Source organism: Sesamum indicum, linkage group LG9, assembly GCF_026168435.1.
Source record: "Sesamum indicum cultivar Baizhima isolate 11 linkage group LG9, ASM2616843v1, whole genome shotgun sequence".
NCBI classification, from domain to species: domain Eukaryota; kingdom Viridiplantae; phylum Streptophyta; class Magnoliopsida; order Lamiales; family Pedaliaceae; genus Sesamum; species Sesamum indicum.
In genome coordinates, this window is record NC_142665.1 from 23,525,000 (window position 1) to 23,539,307 (window position 14,308).

The 14,308-nt window shown below is 39.4% G+C and overlaps 1 protein-coding gene, 1 non-coding gene and 1 pseudogene across 4 annotated transcripts; 1 reads left to right on the forward strand and 2 right to left on the reverse strand.

Annotated features, from left to right (window-relative positions):
- Window positions 1-394: 394 nt before the first annotated feature.
- LOC148787010 (uncharacterized) lies at window positions 395-1,615 on the forward strand (annotated as a pseudogene).
- Window positions 1,616-1,934: 319 nt separating this feature from the next.
- On the reverse strand, window positions 1,935-2,006 carry TRNAG-UCC (transfer RNA glycine (anticodon UCC)). The gene has a single exon. It is a non-coding gene; the product is annotated as a tRNA-Gly (tRNA).
- Window positions 2,007-2,504: 498 nt separating this feature from the next.
- Window positions 2,505-6,896, reverse strand: LOC105177563 (amino acid transporter AVT6A). 3 transcript variants are annotated; one of them, XM_011100763.3, is made up of 6 exons: window positions 6,655-6,896; window positions 5,522-6,043; window positions 5,254-5,406; window positions 4,641-4,844; window positions 3,740-4,205; window positions 2,505-3,033 (listed from the first exon to the last, which is right to left on the reverse strand). In XM_011100763.3, the coding sequence occupies exons 2-6, from the start codon at window positions 5,949-5,951 to the stop codon at window positions 2,895-2,897; spliced, it is 1,392 nt and encodes a 463-aa protein (XP_011099065.1). In that variant the 5' UTR covers window positions 5,952-6,043; window positions 6,655-6,896; the 3' UTR covers window positions 2,505-2,894. The 3 variants fall into 3 exon arrangements, with proteins under 3 accessions (XP_011099065.1, XP_011099067.1, XP_011099066.1); XM_011100765.3 differs by lacking the exon at window positions 6,655-6,896 and adding an exon at window positions 6,144-6,518; XM_011100764.3 differs by lacking the exon at window positions 6,655-6,896 and adding an exon at window positions 6,214-6,517.
- Window positions 6,897-14,308: the final 7,412 nt, after the last annotated feature.

Below are 14,308 nucleotides of genomic sequence, written 5' to 3' on the forward strand. Positions count from 1 at the left end.
ATTACATTGGGTTTCCCTTATAGTTGATGTACTTATAAAAAATTCCAAAACAACTTATAAACAGGCAAGGCCGAGTGGATCAAAAAGTCTTTTCGGACACAATCTTTGTATATTGTTCGGAAGAGAACAAGTAGTAGGTTAAGTGAGCGAAGGAGAAGTATATCTAAGGCAGAAGAGATGTTTTGGCAAGCAATTTCACCTAATTTGGTTGGAAAAGCTAAAATCAGTTGTGCCAATTGCTCTTATCAAAAGCTTTATACTCAAACTGATAAATAAGTCATGAGAAATCCATTTCCCGGGAATTGTCGGGTGGTTTTTTTCCCCTTCCGACAAAATGCTGCATAGACTGTAGAAGCTCAATATCACATTAGATACCACTACAAAGTTCTGTTCAATGGCTGAAGTTGCGTTTATCTGTAAACGAATGGTGAGCAGCACTAAACCAGTGCAACCAAGACAATACATCGATTCTTGATCAAGAAATGGAACGTAATCATCTTCGTGTAGTGTTCTATTACGGTCTTCAAACAAGGAGAAAGGCTGGAGAACTGACTAAGAAGCTTAGAGAATCAATTCTGATATGCTATCTGCTTTTCCAGTAGTTACAGGACGGCTGTTGAGGACGTCAGAAGGAGACCATTGACGAGTGGCTGAAGAACGTGGATAGAGAAAAGGAGCTCAAACTAGTTAATTGGGAAGGAAATGTTTCACAGACCATACTTCTGGTCTACCTTTTATGTTCAGGTATAGAATACTAGCCTTAATGAAATGTCTTTTCATGATGATCAAAGCATGGGCGACATAACGCTGCATGGTGAGATAATAGCTCCACCTTTGTTCCACCCCTTGCCACCTCCAAGAACAGGAAAAAAGAAAAGCAACTTTCGCTCGATCAACCACTATAAATCAGCTAAAGAAAATCCAGATCCATTGTCCAACACAAAACAAACTAATATTATGCTAAAATTCAACCAAGAAATAGTAAAAGGTTGCATTGCCATGGCTAGAGCTACAAATGCACACAACTGTCAACCGAGCCTAACACCTTTTGAAGCCCTGGCTGCACTATTCTGGACACATATCAGCAAGGTAAAGGGAATGAAGAGTGCCTTAGTCGACATGTTTTTATGTTTGGACGTGTATAAAGTGCTAAGAGAGGGGCTTCTTTGGAAACTGCATGGTTTATAACAGGGTGCAGGGAGATGGAATACAAGAAAATGAACTATCTATAGCTGCCGGTGTTATCAAAGAAGGGTTTCAAAGGTGGATAGAGATGAGGTTATGGACTTGATTGAACGGTTAGAACAAGAAAACTGGGAAAAGAATCCTTCATGCATGAATGGTTCTTCTTTGATTTGTGCCAATGTAGAAAATGTGGACTCATATTCTGCCATCTTTGAGGAGAATTTGAAGCCCACGTGGCATGTGTACTACGTTGAGCAGCGGTTGGAGCTGGGTGGATAATTATCCTTCCATCACCAGGAGCAACGGGCCGTGCGGTAGAGTGGTCTCAGTCACACTTTTAGAAGTTGAAGCTGAAAAGCTTCTTGACGATGGATTGATTAAGCAATTTGGTCCAACCATTTGGATGGGGTTGAACAGAAACCTCACTTAGATGGAATGCTCATAAGGACCGAAGAGGTTGAAATTCAGTATGAAGTAAATTTGCAATGAAATGAACTTTATTTTGATGTGTATCAAATTGGTATAATTAATGTCCATAAACTGTGAAGACAGACAAGAACTAGTAGTAGAGACTGAGATGCTTGATTGAGTTCCTGTTGTAGCTTCATGAGCAGAGAGATAAACAAATAAGCTCCCATACAGTAATAGTCTTAAAATCATTGGTTATGTCATTCTTTTCTCATGTGGTGTATATAAAAAAATCTGGGAAAAATGTTCAAAACTTCAGATTCAGAAAACAACAAATGAAATGCGTTTGCCGGGAGTCGAACCCGGGTCTATTGCTTGGAAGGCAATTATCCTAACCGTTGGACTACAAACGCTTGCTTGCCTAAATCCAAAATTTAATGGATATTATTGTTTGTTTATACTTCTAGAGGGGATTGGTTGGAGACGACATTTATAAACTTATGTAATTTGAATTTCATCGTATAATTCGTCTCAAGGTAGTATGATACAATTTCATACCAAATTATATATATTACCAGATGTGGTAGAAAGTGAATTCTTGGGAAAAACCCAATGTTAAAATTTCTCGACATATTATTTTTCACCAGATATTATTTACAGGAACATGGAAGTTTCCATTCCTTTGCATATAGAAATTTGAGAAGAGGCATGTGAGGAGAGCAACGTGTCTGTGTATTGGAGGATATATCAATAGGTTTTCTCCATAAACAAATTATAGGGTACAAATTCCAGGTATAAAACTGTGTATTTCTCATAAGTAAAATTTAGGGAAATTTTATTGAAAAGAGAATAAGAGAGGAAGATATTTTCTTCACAAGGTGGAAAGTAATACTTAGGTAATGACACATTCATCAGAAATACCAGCTCAATATGGATCAAATCATCCACAATTACACAGAGTAAATCTATAGCATCCCTTTGGTAAAACCAATAGAAAGGGAACTAGAATACAATTCATATCCATACACATTTATGAATTTTTACATTATTAGTCCTTTTGCAGCAACAAATAGAACACTTAGCGTAATGCAACGCAACAACATACAACAACACGATGGGAATCAGGTTGCAGAAACAGCTTTGTACATTTCTAGGAAGTCTACTCAACATCTAAGTTGAGTGGCTTGACAGAGCAATTGAAACCAGCCCACGGACGAATAGATACAATATCGCTTGGGTACCTTCACGGTTCACAAGGCTGACAACCCAAGTCTCAAGCTGGCAACGAACAACTAAGGGGATTATGCACTACGAGATGGACCGTTTTTGAACAATGCATAGGCATCGCTGTATATTGCTATCACATTTGAGAAGACAGCAAGGACGATCATGAAAATAGATACGATCCTGTCAAGCTTTGTGGCTATGCCGTATCGGTCCCTGCACCAACAAGAACATTCAACCAATGATTATAATTAGGTTGATGGACCAACAAAGTCAAGAATTAATTCAGCAGAAATTGCCCAATTTTTTCTTGGTGAGCAAAAACGATATTTTTTTCAATTTTTGCCAAGTCATGAATGCAATGGTTGCAAAGTCTACAAGGATTCTCCAAGTTAGTATTAGTGAACATCTTCACATGCTTTTAGGCCCCCTATACTCCAATATAATTCCCCTTCCAATGTTTTCTTTCATCAAGTTGCAATATGCTTCACAAGTGTTATAAATTATATTAAACCCATCAAAGGGAGAGGCAAGCGGCTTTTGATGGAAGTAATTAATTTTCTTTTGAACTTGTTCAGCAGTAACAGAGTTCGAAAATGATACGAGATTAGGGGAATTAATTATTTAGTTTACAATGTATCACTGTGTTTTGTATCATCTTTCTTAGCAGCAAAAGAAAGAACCATCCAGGAGCTATATGAATATTCTGGTGTCCAGGATCCCAATTTTCTTAACCTACTTTAGGTTTGAACAAAATGTAATTGCTGAGGGTTCACCAAGCACTGACTGAATTTGACAATATACTGTGGTCAGTCTACTCTTAAGTTTGTCTTCAGACCTAGATTTACTACCCACCACTGGCCCAACTTTGCCAAAATTAGTATATTTTGATATATTCAAATGGTCTAAATCATAGACTTACCGGAGAGTAATGGCGGCAGGAAAGATGAAACCGATGAGAACAGCTGCCGTTGCTCCAGTGAACTGGAAAGCATCCCAAATGCTGGGTATGAAATTTGCACCGAGAAAGACGATGCCGAGAAGCCCAATGCTGATTGATGCAAACCTCAAGTTGTCTAACGCCAAAGGCCTTGCGGATGGAAATAGAAGGCCATCTAAGTTTAATCGCAGTGGATAAAATACAACAGGGAACACAAGCATCAAATGAGCTGCATAGCTAACGCGAACCACGTCATTAAGCAAGGATCCAAATGGAATTCCAAGGTCCGTAGAGAAGTTGGCAAGTACATCATCAAGAGTTGCATCACCAAATAAGAGGAACCCAAAGAGGCTCGTCATTATATACACACTCGAGCAAAGGACCATGGAAGTTCTCACGACAGCCTTCATCTGTGTGTCATCCTCAAGCTCATTGTCTATTGAGTGAACTGCAAAACAAGCATGTTGTTAGAATTGCCACCACCATCTAAGAAATAACAGTTTGTATAGCAGGAACATTATAGTGAAAGAATCCAAATAGCTTTCTTCATTAGGGCCTCAACCCAAGTCCCTCAAATTCATGCAACAAATCACATTATGGGCCAATGCTGATGCTACACATTTTTTGCAGGTCCAAAATGAAGAAAACAAGCTCTCCAGTATATGAAAGCACAATGATGAAGCCAATGGGCATTGCTATAATTACAAGAAACTCTTATTGAAAATTTAATGCAAAAATAAGAGGGCATAGTAAAGGGGTCTGTGAAAGCATATTTGAATGAAACAATAAGGCCACGACTCGTATCTCATTATACAATGGCCTAATACCTTCCCAATGAAAGCGGTACTGGAACGCAGGCTAGTCAGCCACATTCATTACTTACCATTGTAGTGGCAGATGTACGCAGTGACGAGAACAGGAACCACAGTAAAGAGGTTGAGGAGCGACGGTAGGTCAGTGACAACTGGTAACAATCTAGGCATCACAACAGTTCCGTTGATCAACTTGAAGAGTGTAATCCCCACAGTAACAACAAGGAATACAACAGCCAGAGCAACTGACAAGGCAGATGTGTATCTTAATGAATCTGCAAACACAAATCAAAGAAAGATTTAGCTAGAAAGTACTTAAAAGCCTGCAAATAAATGGTGGTGAATTAAAGTTTACAAGAATTTTTAGAACATTGTCCAAAGTCACGAGGTTACCCTTGTTGATGCAGTTCTAAGTTGCATATTGATGGGAAAATAAGTTTGAGATACTCTACTGAGTATATTGGAAAAAATTGAGCAAAAAATTCTTAAATAAAAGCTGAAAGACAAAACCACAAGTGTCCTTAAAAGCATATTTTCAAAAGCAATCAATAGATGTATGGAACACTGAAACTAGCTTCTCAAGCATTCATTAAACACCAAAATCATTTTATAGTTTCATCAACTAACCAAAACTGCAGTAAGTACCGACTAATTGATAGCTGAAGTAAAAGGAAAAGGACTCACCAATTCGCTTTAAGCTGGCCAATGGTGCAAATATGGCAAGGGTGGTAACAAGGAGAACAAAAAATCGTCCATTCCACCATTGTTCTCCAAACCAACTTTCGAGGACACCAGCATGATGAATTCCACCAGAGGATGTTCCAGAAAGCACATCACCTTTAACCAAAAACCTCCATACGCTCAATATGAATCAATTTGAACAAAATAACAATTACTTTACAGATGTATATCACACACATACACACAGAACTCGGTTCAATCAAGAGATTACCTATGATAATCATGTACACTATAAGCACACCGACGTTGTTGACTATCACACATAGTTGAATCAACATCCTGCCATATTTCCCAAATGCATCCCCCATAAGACTTCCATAAGAACCCGATTTCGATGCCCTACTAAACCTGAGCAAAAAATCGATTGAGGCCTCTGTTAAGAATGCCATAAAGATGATTACAGCAAACCCCAGTATAAGTCCCAACACTTTCATAGTTGCAGGCAAAGCCATGATTCCAGCACCAACAATTGTTGTTGACAGATTAAACACTGCCCCACTGAAAGAAGCTCCATTGAACTCATCAAACCCACCCTCATCCTCATGCTTGGTGGGCAACAATGGGGATTTCTCATCAACAATTGGTTGCTTGCTCTTTCTTGACTTCCTTTCTTTGGTAGACTTAAGACTCCCAATAGTCATTTTTCAAATTGTTTCTGAAAATATCTGTGCAAATCGAACTTTGGAATGTAACAACGACAGATCAAACTCCTGGATTCCTCAAGCCAAAGGATCTGCAAAAAAAGCATACAAGTCAAGCTCTAAACCTTTTATCTAATTGGGTCTGAACTATTTAAATGAATCGTGTTCAGACTAAAAGATCCGAGTCTTTACCGGTTTATGAGTTTCTTTAAAGCTACAGAGGCACTTAATTATTAGGTTTATATAAGAACAACTCGGCTACCTTAGCTTGATTTTTGAGAGAACCCTTCAAAGAAGCCGATTTCTATCAACGATTTCAATGACAATCAGTCTCTTCACACTCAACCAAGCAAAATTGAGGCGAGTCCAATCCCAAAAAAATTGAAGGAAAACCAAAAAACAAAATGAAAACCAAACAAGAAATAATAAGCAAGTGATAAGAAATTGAAAAATAGAACTCAGAAAATAAAAGCCAAAATATCAACAACCAAAACTTTAAAGCTCGCAAGGCAACTGGGAGACAGGGGGCATACAATGTTGAATATATAAAGAAAGGAGGAATAATTCTTCACGCAACGAGTTTCATGGATAAGTATAAAATACATAAAAATACTATAGCACGGATACATAATTCGTCTGCCTTGACAAAGACATGCTCGTCCAAACCCTATAAATAATTAAAATAAAAAATAAAAAATCCAACCTTGGGGTATTCTGCGAACCGTAAAGTAGAGTAAATTGAAGAATTCTTCTTTTTGTTTGTGGAGTGGAGGGCAGATATTTGTGGCGATGAAACGATGACCACTGCAGTCCCTATCAACAGCTGCTTTTGGAGGGCCTTTCAAAGCAGTGTGAGAGAAAGGAAACCCTCCAAAAGGCTAGAGATGGTGAATCAATGCTCTATTTTCGGTGTATCGTTGTTTTTAAACAGACGAAAGGGGGAACAAAACCACGCACAAGAATTCATTAGAACGACCAGAAAAGTACACATAAACAGATTAATTGACATTTTACATGAATTTTTTTGACCATCCAACAAAATCTTGGAATTTTGGTTCTCTCGTATGAAATTGTTAAAATATTTGGAAAAAAAATTGAAATTACCGCTTTTATTATTTACAGAATTTAAATTATAATTTTTTCGTTATTTTTTTATCCCGTCTCATCAAGGTACAACAATAATATATTTAAATATTTCAAATACACTTCACTCTTTCAAGAAAAAATATATCTCAACAATTATAATATATTATTTGTTTTTCTTATTTAACACATTTCATATCAATTGTTATGATTATATTTTTATTTCATTTTGACTTTTTTTTTAGTGAAGGTAAATTTTGTAGATGAGAAGAATAGTACATAAATTTCATAATTTTGTTCTTATTAGTTGTTGATAAGTATTAGTATTTGTAAATTGAAGAAATTAGAGGAATTCATTATGCGTTCCTCCAACCTCATACATCAAATTATCAAGCGGGTCCCTTATTTTTTTTTTAAATATTTTTATAGATATAATCGACGTAAAAATTATTATATTAAATATTAATTATTACATTTACTAATTTATAACTAAATAAGATATAAAAATTAAAACAAAATATTACTATTAAACTAGTAATACGTTTATATTTAAATTTTACACTTTTAATGTTATCAATTGATTTTATATATGCTATACACGATACAAAAATGATTGATACATCGATTTTTATTTTATTTTTGAATTGAAAGTGATTGACTATTTTTAAATGAATTATAATAATTTATGTTGAATATAACAAAAATAATTATAATTAATAATATTAAATAAATTAAATTTAAATAATACCTATTATACAATACAATATTTCTCACTCTCACGCATATAGTGAAAATGAAATTATTCTCTAAAATTATGGGATATCGTGTGGGTATCATTTTTTCGTACATTTTGTACACAACTTTCATTGACAGCTAACATCCCACTTGGACTGTTTGCATTTTTAATCAACGCCCACTTGATCGTTAAAATATTAGGAATCTTCCCTTATTTTAGCGTACGAGGTAATTAGGTTTACCAATATTAAAATTATAATTATTAATAAAAATCAAGAATCAATATTAATATATATATATATATAGAATATAATTAGGACTTTTTTTCTTCATAAATATATTTTTATAACCAAAGATATATAAATTATTCTTATTTAATTTAAATAATGCGTTAAATATGTCATAATAAATTCTTCAACTAGACCAACATTCAAGATGGTAAATTACAAAGATGTATCATTATCAATATCAACAAACAACAGTAGATCTAAGGCCAAAGACAGAACCTGTCACAAATCACATTCAGATTCCACCCTTCATCAATAATTAGCATATATACAATTCATAATTTCAGCCTCACCATTCCACCACTCAAATTTCGCATCATCACTTTTTAATCGAGTGAATCAATTACAAAAATGAAAAATGTAAATTTTAATTATTAATAATTAATATACTTAAATTATCAATATTAATTATTATTAAAATAAATTAATACACATACACCGATGAAACTCAAATTCCTGACTTTCTGATTACAGTGTATCAATTTTGTCGATTAAATTAGACCTCACAACATATGTACTGTGGATTTAATGATGGGGATGACTCAAGTTGGTGTTCTATAACATAATTTGAAGAAAAAGTGAAACACGGCATATGCATTATTTTAACATAAGTTTGTGGACATTATTGCGACACGTGTATGGCAAATGTCGCGTAACCAACAAAGTATCGAAAGAGTAAAATTCATTGGTGAATCTAATTTGGAATCACCACGCATCTTCCACTCTGATTAATTTCATTATGATTCCTTAGAGACTTATTAATTATTATTATTTAATAGGGAATTAGTGGTAAGGTACAAAAATTTCAAATCAGGCGCCCACCTTGGGGACGAGGCTGCTGCTTAATTAATATTAATAGTAAAGTATATGTATGATGACAAGAATTTAGGTTGGAAATTTGAGGTGGGAGTGTTGTTTTGGTTGGGGGTGGGGCCGCGGGCGTTCATGAAATGAATGGGCGTGGGTCCGCTGTCACAGTAGGACTGACCAAGGCCGGCGTGCGCCTCTACGACACCCGAAAGGCTCTTTATTATTATTACTATACTAACTATGGTTCTCTCGTTTATGTCTTTCTAGAACCCCAAATATGACGTTCATAATATATCCATAATTGTCTATTGGATTTTGGTCTTTCTGGAAATTCATAATAAAAATTATGACATTTGAACTTTGACGAGGCTACACATGGAAATATCGAATATAATCATCCAATAGTCTAAAGCATTTTCATCTCAATAAAGCATCTTTTCGTAGACAAAATAATGGGATTTTCAATCAAAATGAACAAAATATTGCTTTATGAAATGTCGTTTATATCATACTCCACATTATTTTTTAAATGAATATATGACCTCACCCCCATATGAATTTATCATATATAACATATAATTACTATTGCTGGGAATATATCCCAGCAGTGATGGTCCCAAACAAACTCTGATAAACTGTTACAGAGATGATGATGAGTTTGAAAACCCTTATACAAATATAATTACAAAATTAATGAATAAATAAAGAATAAAGAATAAATAGACAGTTATGATTATACAAGAGCGAAAACAGTAAAAGAATTTGGCTCAAGAGCCAGATCCGGCAAAGAGGAGGCCCAAACACCACCACCAACCGACAACCCCTCACGATTGCAAAAGCACACATCCACTAAGGCTAGATTACAAAGACCCACTAAGAACCACTTAGGCTTCTCACTTAGAATCACAAAAAATCACTTAAAAAACATTGTTATATTTCTCAAAACACTCGGGAAATGATATTCCACAAAGTATTTTGTTCACAAAGAAGGGGGAAGACAATTTTTTTTATTTTTGTCTATTCTTCTTCTTTTGTAAGAGAAAACTGACTGCCTTAAATAAAAGAGAAGGCATTTAAGAAGAAGACGGCGGAACAAGAAACCGAGAAGACGGAAGAGGGAAGAAGACGAGGAGACAGAAGAAGAAAGAAAGAAAATAACACAGGCGGAAGAAATTAGGATTAGCACAACAAATAAGTAGAAGTGGTAGGTTCGGGTCAGATAATGGGTGTGGATCGATAAACTGAATTAGATTAGTGAGTTGAGAAATGGAGATGGATCGAGGCAGCACATTTGGGCTGCGCTCAAAGTGAGGGGTGTATCAGGTGGGCATGGGCGAAATATTTCCAACAACTATAAGTTACATTGAATCAATTAACTAGTAATAGGTACTTGAAACTCTCGTTAGAAAGACATTTCTTGGGTGCCTAGAGGCGCTTTTGCCTTTCACGTGTGATTTCCTCATTTTGATGAATATGAATTAATATTTTTATAAAATTAATGGAGAAAATTAATTGAAAGATAAAATAGACATTTTGATGGGTGTATGTATAATCCCCCCGCAAAAAGACTGAAAAGCCCTTCATTAAGGGTAGCATGGTCATTTCCGCGACCGGATCCGCGTACTTCACAACGGGCGGGTCGCAGAGGACCCGACCCGGATCGTAGGAGCTGACAGAAGACCCGGACAATGACGGCCGTTCGATTAGAATGGGATCAACCAGATGAGGCCACGTGGCCCAGTACTTGCCGTACAACTGTGTACTATAAATAGACCCCGATACGCCATAAATGAGGTAACTGCTATACATTTATTGAGATCGAACTTTGAGATAGAATACATTTCTCTCGATCAACCTAACTTGAGCGTCGGAGGGTCATTGTCGGGGACATACCCGACGAGCTCACGGTTCTTGTTTTATTCTCAGGGGATCCAAAACCTGTTCCGGAAGAGTTAGTCGAACAGCGGTGAGACCGTCTCAGGAGATCGAATAATTCGACCCGGATCAGTTGGCGCCGTCTGTGGGAACTCTGAGAATTCTATCGTTATGGAGGGTTCATCGAGGAGAAATGCCGCCGAGGAAGAAACACCCAGGAGAGGAGCAGGTGCAACCATCCAAATCACTCAGGATGAGTTGCAAAGAATGATAGACGAGGCAAGCCGAAAGGCTATAGTAGAATATGAAAGGAGAACAGCGACCCCCTTGGTCAAAGAAACTGCTAGAAGGCAGTTATTCGAAAACGTGGAGCCAATAAGAGAGTCAAGAGTTCAGGGAGAACATGACCATCGCAGTAAGCGACCGGCATCATCCGATGCAGGTTCCAGCAGCCAGGGACGCGCGAAAAGAAGAGAACCGGTCATATCCAGGGCCGAAGTGGAGAGCGTGGGCAAACAGATACATAGCTTGAACAAACAGATCGACGAGTTGAAGAAACGGGGGGAGATTGTCGCGCAGAACAAGAACTCCCCTTTCTGTAACGAAATCCTCGTTCAGACCGTTGAACCCGGGTTCAGAGTACCCGATCTGAGGAGATATGATGGGATGAGAGACCCCCAGGAGCATGTGGCCGCCTTTGAGATGGTGATGAATCTTTACGGACAATCAGCCCCGATAATGGCTAAATTGTTCGCGACCACACTGACGGGAAAGGCTCAGGAATGGTTCACGAACCTGCCCCGTGGAAGCATCGAGTCCTACGAGCAGCTGGTGCAAAAGTTCAATTTCCACTTCGCGAGCAAGAAGAAACAAAAGAGGTCGGCTACCCATCTTTTCAACATCCGGCAAAGGGAAGATGAGACGCTGAAAAATTTCATGGGTCGATTCAACAATGAGACCCTGGAGGTGCAAGAGTTGAGGATTGACATGCTTGTGAGTATCCTCATACACGGACTCAGGAAGGGCTCTTTCGCCTCCGCCCTCGCGCGCGATCCGCCCTACGATGTTGAGCAACTGATGGCGATAGCACAGAAATATATTGACGAAGAGGAGATGAACGCGATGAAAGACTCGGAACGAAGGGAGCGGGAGTACATTCCCAGGCGACCTCATGAGGGAAGAGGGGGAAACGACAAACCGAAAGCGGAGAAACGGAGGGAGCCCAAGTATGTGCCGAAATACCACAATTACACCCCCTTGGCCATGTCTCGGGAGAAGGCTCTGATGATGGTAGAGAACGCCGACGTGCTGAAATGGCCTAGACATACGAGATACACCCCTACCAAGAAAACGTCTAACAAGTACTGCCGTTTCCATCGGGAGAGAGGACACAGCACAGAAGAATGCTACCAGCTGAAAGACGAGATCGAAAGGCTCGTTCGGCAAGGGCACTTCCGAGATCGCGTGCCCCCAAACTGTAAGATCGGAGGGGGAGGAAGGAGAAGCAGATCGAGAAGCCCGGACCGAGACAGAAATCCGGGCCCATCAAGGACAGACAAACCCCCGATGGGAGGGAACAACGCACCCACTAAAGGCGTCATATACACCATTGCGGGAGGATCGGCTGCGGGAGATTCGAGTCGAACACGGAAGAGATGTGCCCGGACAGCCGGATCGGCGAGACAGAAGGAACTCGTGCTGAAGGTGGAGGGCGAAGAAGCCATCTCATTTAACAGCTCGGACAGATTGGAGGACGGTGGAGAGAACGACCCCATGGTCGTCAAGCTCGATATCGCGAACTTCACCGTCCACAAAGTGTTGATAGACAGCGGGAGCTCAGCGGACATAATTTTTAAAAGTGTTGTAGACCGGATGGGGCTAGAAAATGCGAGACTTGAACCCGTAAAAACTCCGCTGGTCGGATTCGGAGGAAGTGAAGTGGCCTCGCTAGGGACGATAGAGCTGCCAGTGTCCATGGGCGAAGAGCCGAAGAGAAAGACGCTGATGGTTAAATTCCTGGTGGTTGATACCCCGTTCACGTACAATATCATACTGGGTCGGCCGGGGTTGAATTCGTTCAGGGCGGTTATCTCCACATACCATATGAAGATGAAATTCCCCACTGAATATGGGATCGGAGAGGTATCGTGCGACCAGAAGGAGGCTCGCAAATGCTACAATTTGTCGATAAAGGGGGAACCGAGGTCGAAGAAACAGAAGGTCAGAGAGGACGCGGAGCCCCGACCATATGAAGCTGAACACCTGAAACCCAGCGAAGAATACAAGGCTGTTCAGCTCGCTACAGAGGACCTCAGCAAAACGACCAGGATAGGTTCCGGTCTCAACGAAGGGGAGATGGCCATGATCGACTTTCTAAGAAAGAACGCGGATATGTTTGCATGGAGTCCGTCGGATTTCACCGGGATCGACCCAGAGGTCATCGTACATCGGTTGAATGTAGACCCCACTGCTCGACCTGTGCAGCAGAGAAAGAGAAATTTCAGCAGGGAAAAGAACGACGCTATCAGGCAAGAGGTCGAGAAGCTGCAGAAAGCTGGGTATATATCGGAAATCCAATACACGAACTGGCTTTCCAATGTAGTGCTCGTCCCAAAATCTTCGGGAAAATGGCGGATGTGTGTGGATTTCACGGATCTGAACAAGGCGTGCCCTAAAGACCCATACCCGCTGCCGCGGATCGATACCATGGTGGATTCGACCGCAGGGTTCGAACTCTTTTCAATGATGGATGCATACCAAGGATATCACCAGATCCAACTGGCAGAAGAGGATAGAGACAAAACCTCCTTCGTTACGGATAAAGGGATTTATTGCTACAACATGATGCAATTTGGGTTGAAGAATGCGGGGGCAACCTACCAGCGATTGGTTAATAAGATGTTTGGTGACCTGCTCGGGAGAACCATGGAAGTATATGTTGATGACATGCTGGTCAAGAGTAAGAGATCGCAGGATCACATCAAAGACCTCTCTCAGGCGTTCAGCATCATGAGGTCGCATGGAATGAAACTCAACCCGGACAAATGTATATTTGGAGTGACAGGTGGGAAGTTTTTGGGGTATATGATCAGTGAAAGAGGAATAGAAGCGAACCCAGAAAAGATACAAGCCATTATGGGCCTGAGATCGCCAAGTTCGATCAAAGATATGCAGAAGCTTACCGGAAAAATTGCATCTTTGGGCAGGTTTATATCGCGATCAGCAGATAGAAGCCTACCATTTTTCAAAGCCTTGAGGAAACCCAAGAGTTTCGCATGGACTCAAGAATGCGAACAGGCTTTACAAGAACTGAAGGAGTATCTCACCAAACCCCCGTTGCTCGCAAATCCTAAAGAAGGGGAGACGCTATTCTTATATCTCGGAGTGTCCGAGAACGCGGTCAGCTCCGTGTTGATAAGGGAAGAGGCTAACAATCAGAATCCAGTCTACTATGTCAGTAAAATGCTCCAAGGGGCGGAATTGCGGTATTCAGAGATGGAGAAGCTCGCTCTGGCATTAGTAGTGACTGCCCGGAAATTGCGGCCATATTTCCAGTCGCATAAAATA

Bases quoted from the DNA above. Each gene is read 5' to 3' on its own strand.
- LOC105177563 (XM_011100763.3), bottom strand. From the start codon at position 5,951: ATGACTATTGGGAGTCTTAAGTCTACCAAAGAAAGGAAGTCAAGAAAG. The intron at 4,206-4,640 runs GTAAGTAATGAA...CTTGTTTTGCAG, and splicing joins GTACATCTGCCACTACAATG to TTCACTCAATAGACAATGAG. The intron at 3,034-3,739 runs GTAAGTCTATGA...TTGTTGGTGCAG, and splicing joins CCTGCCGCCATTACTCTCCG to GGACCGATACGGCATAGCCA.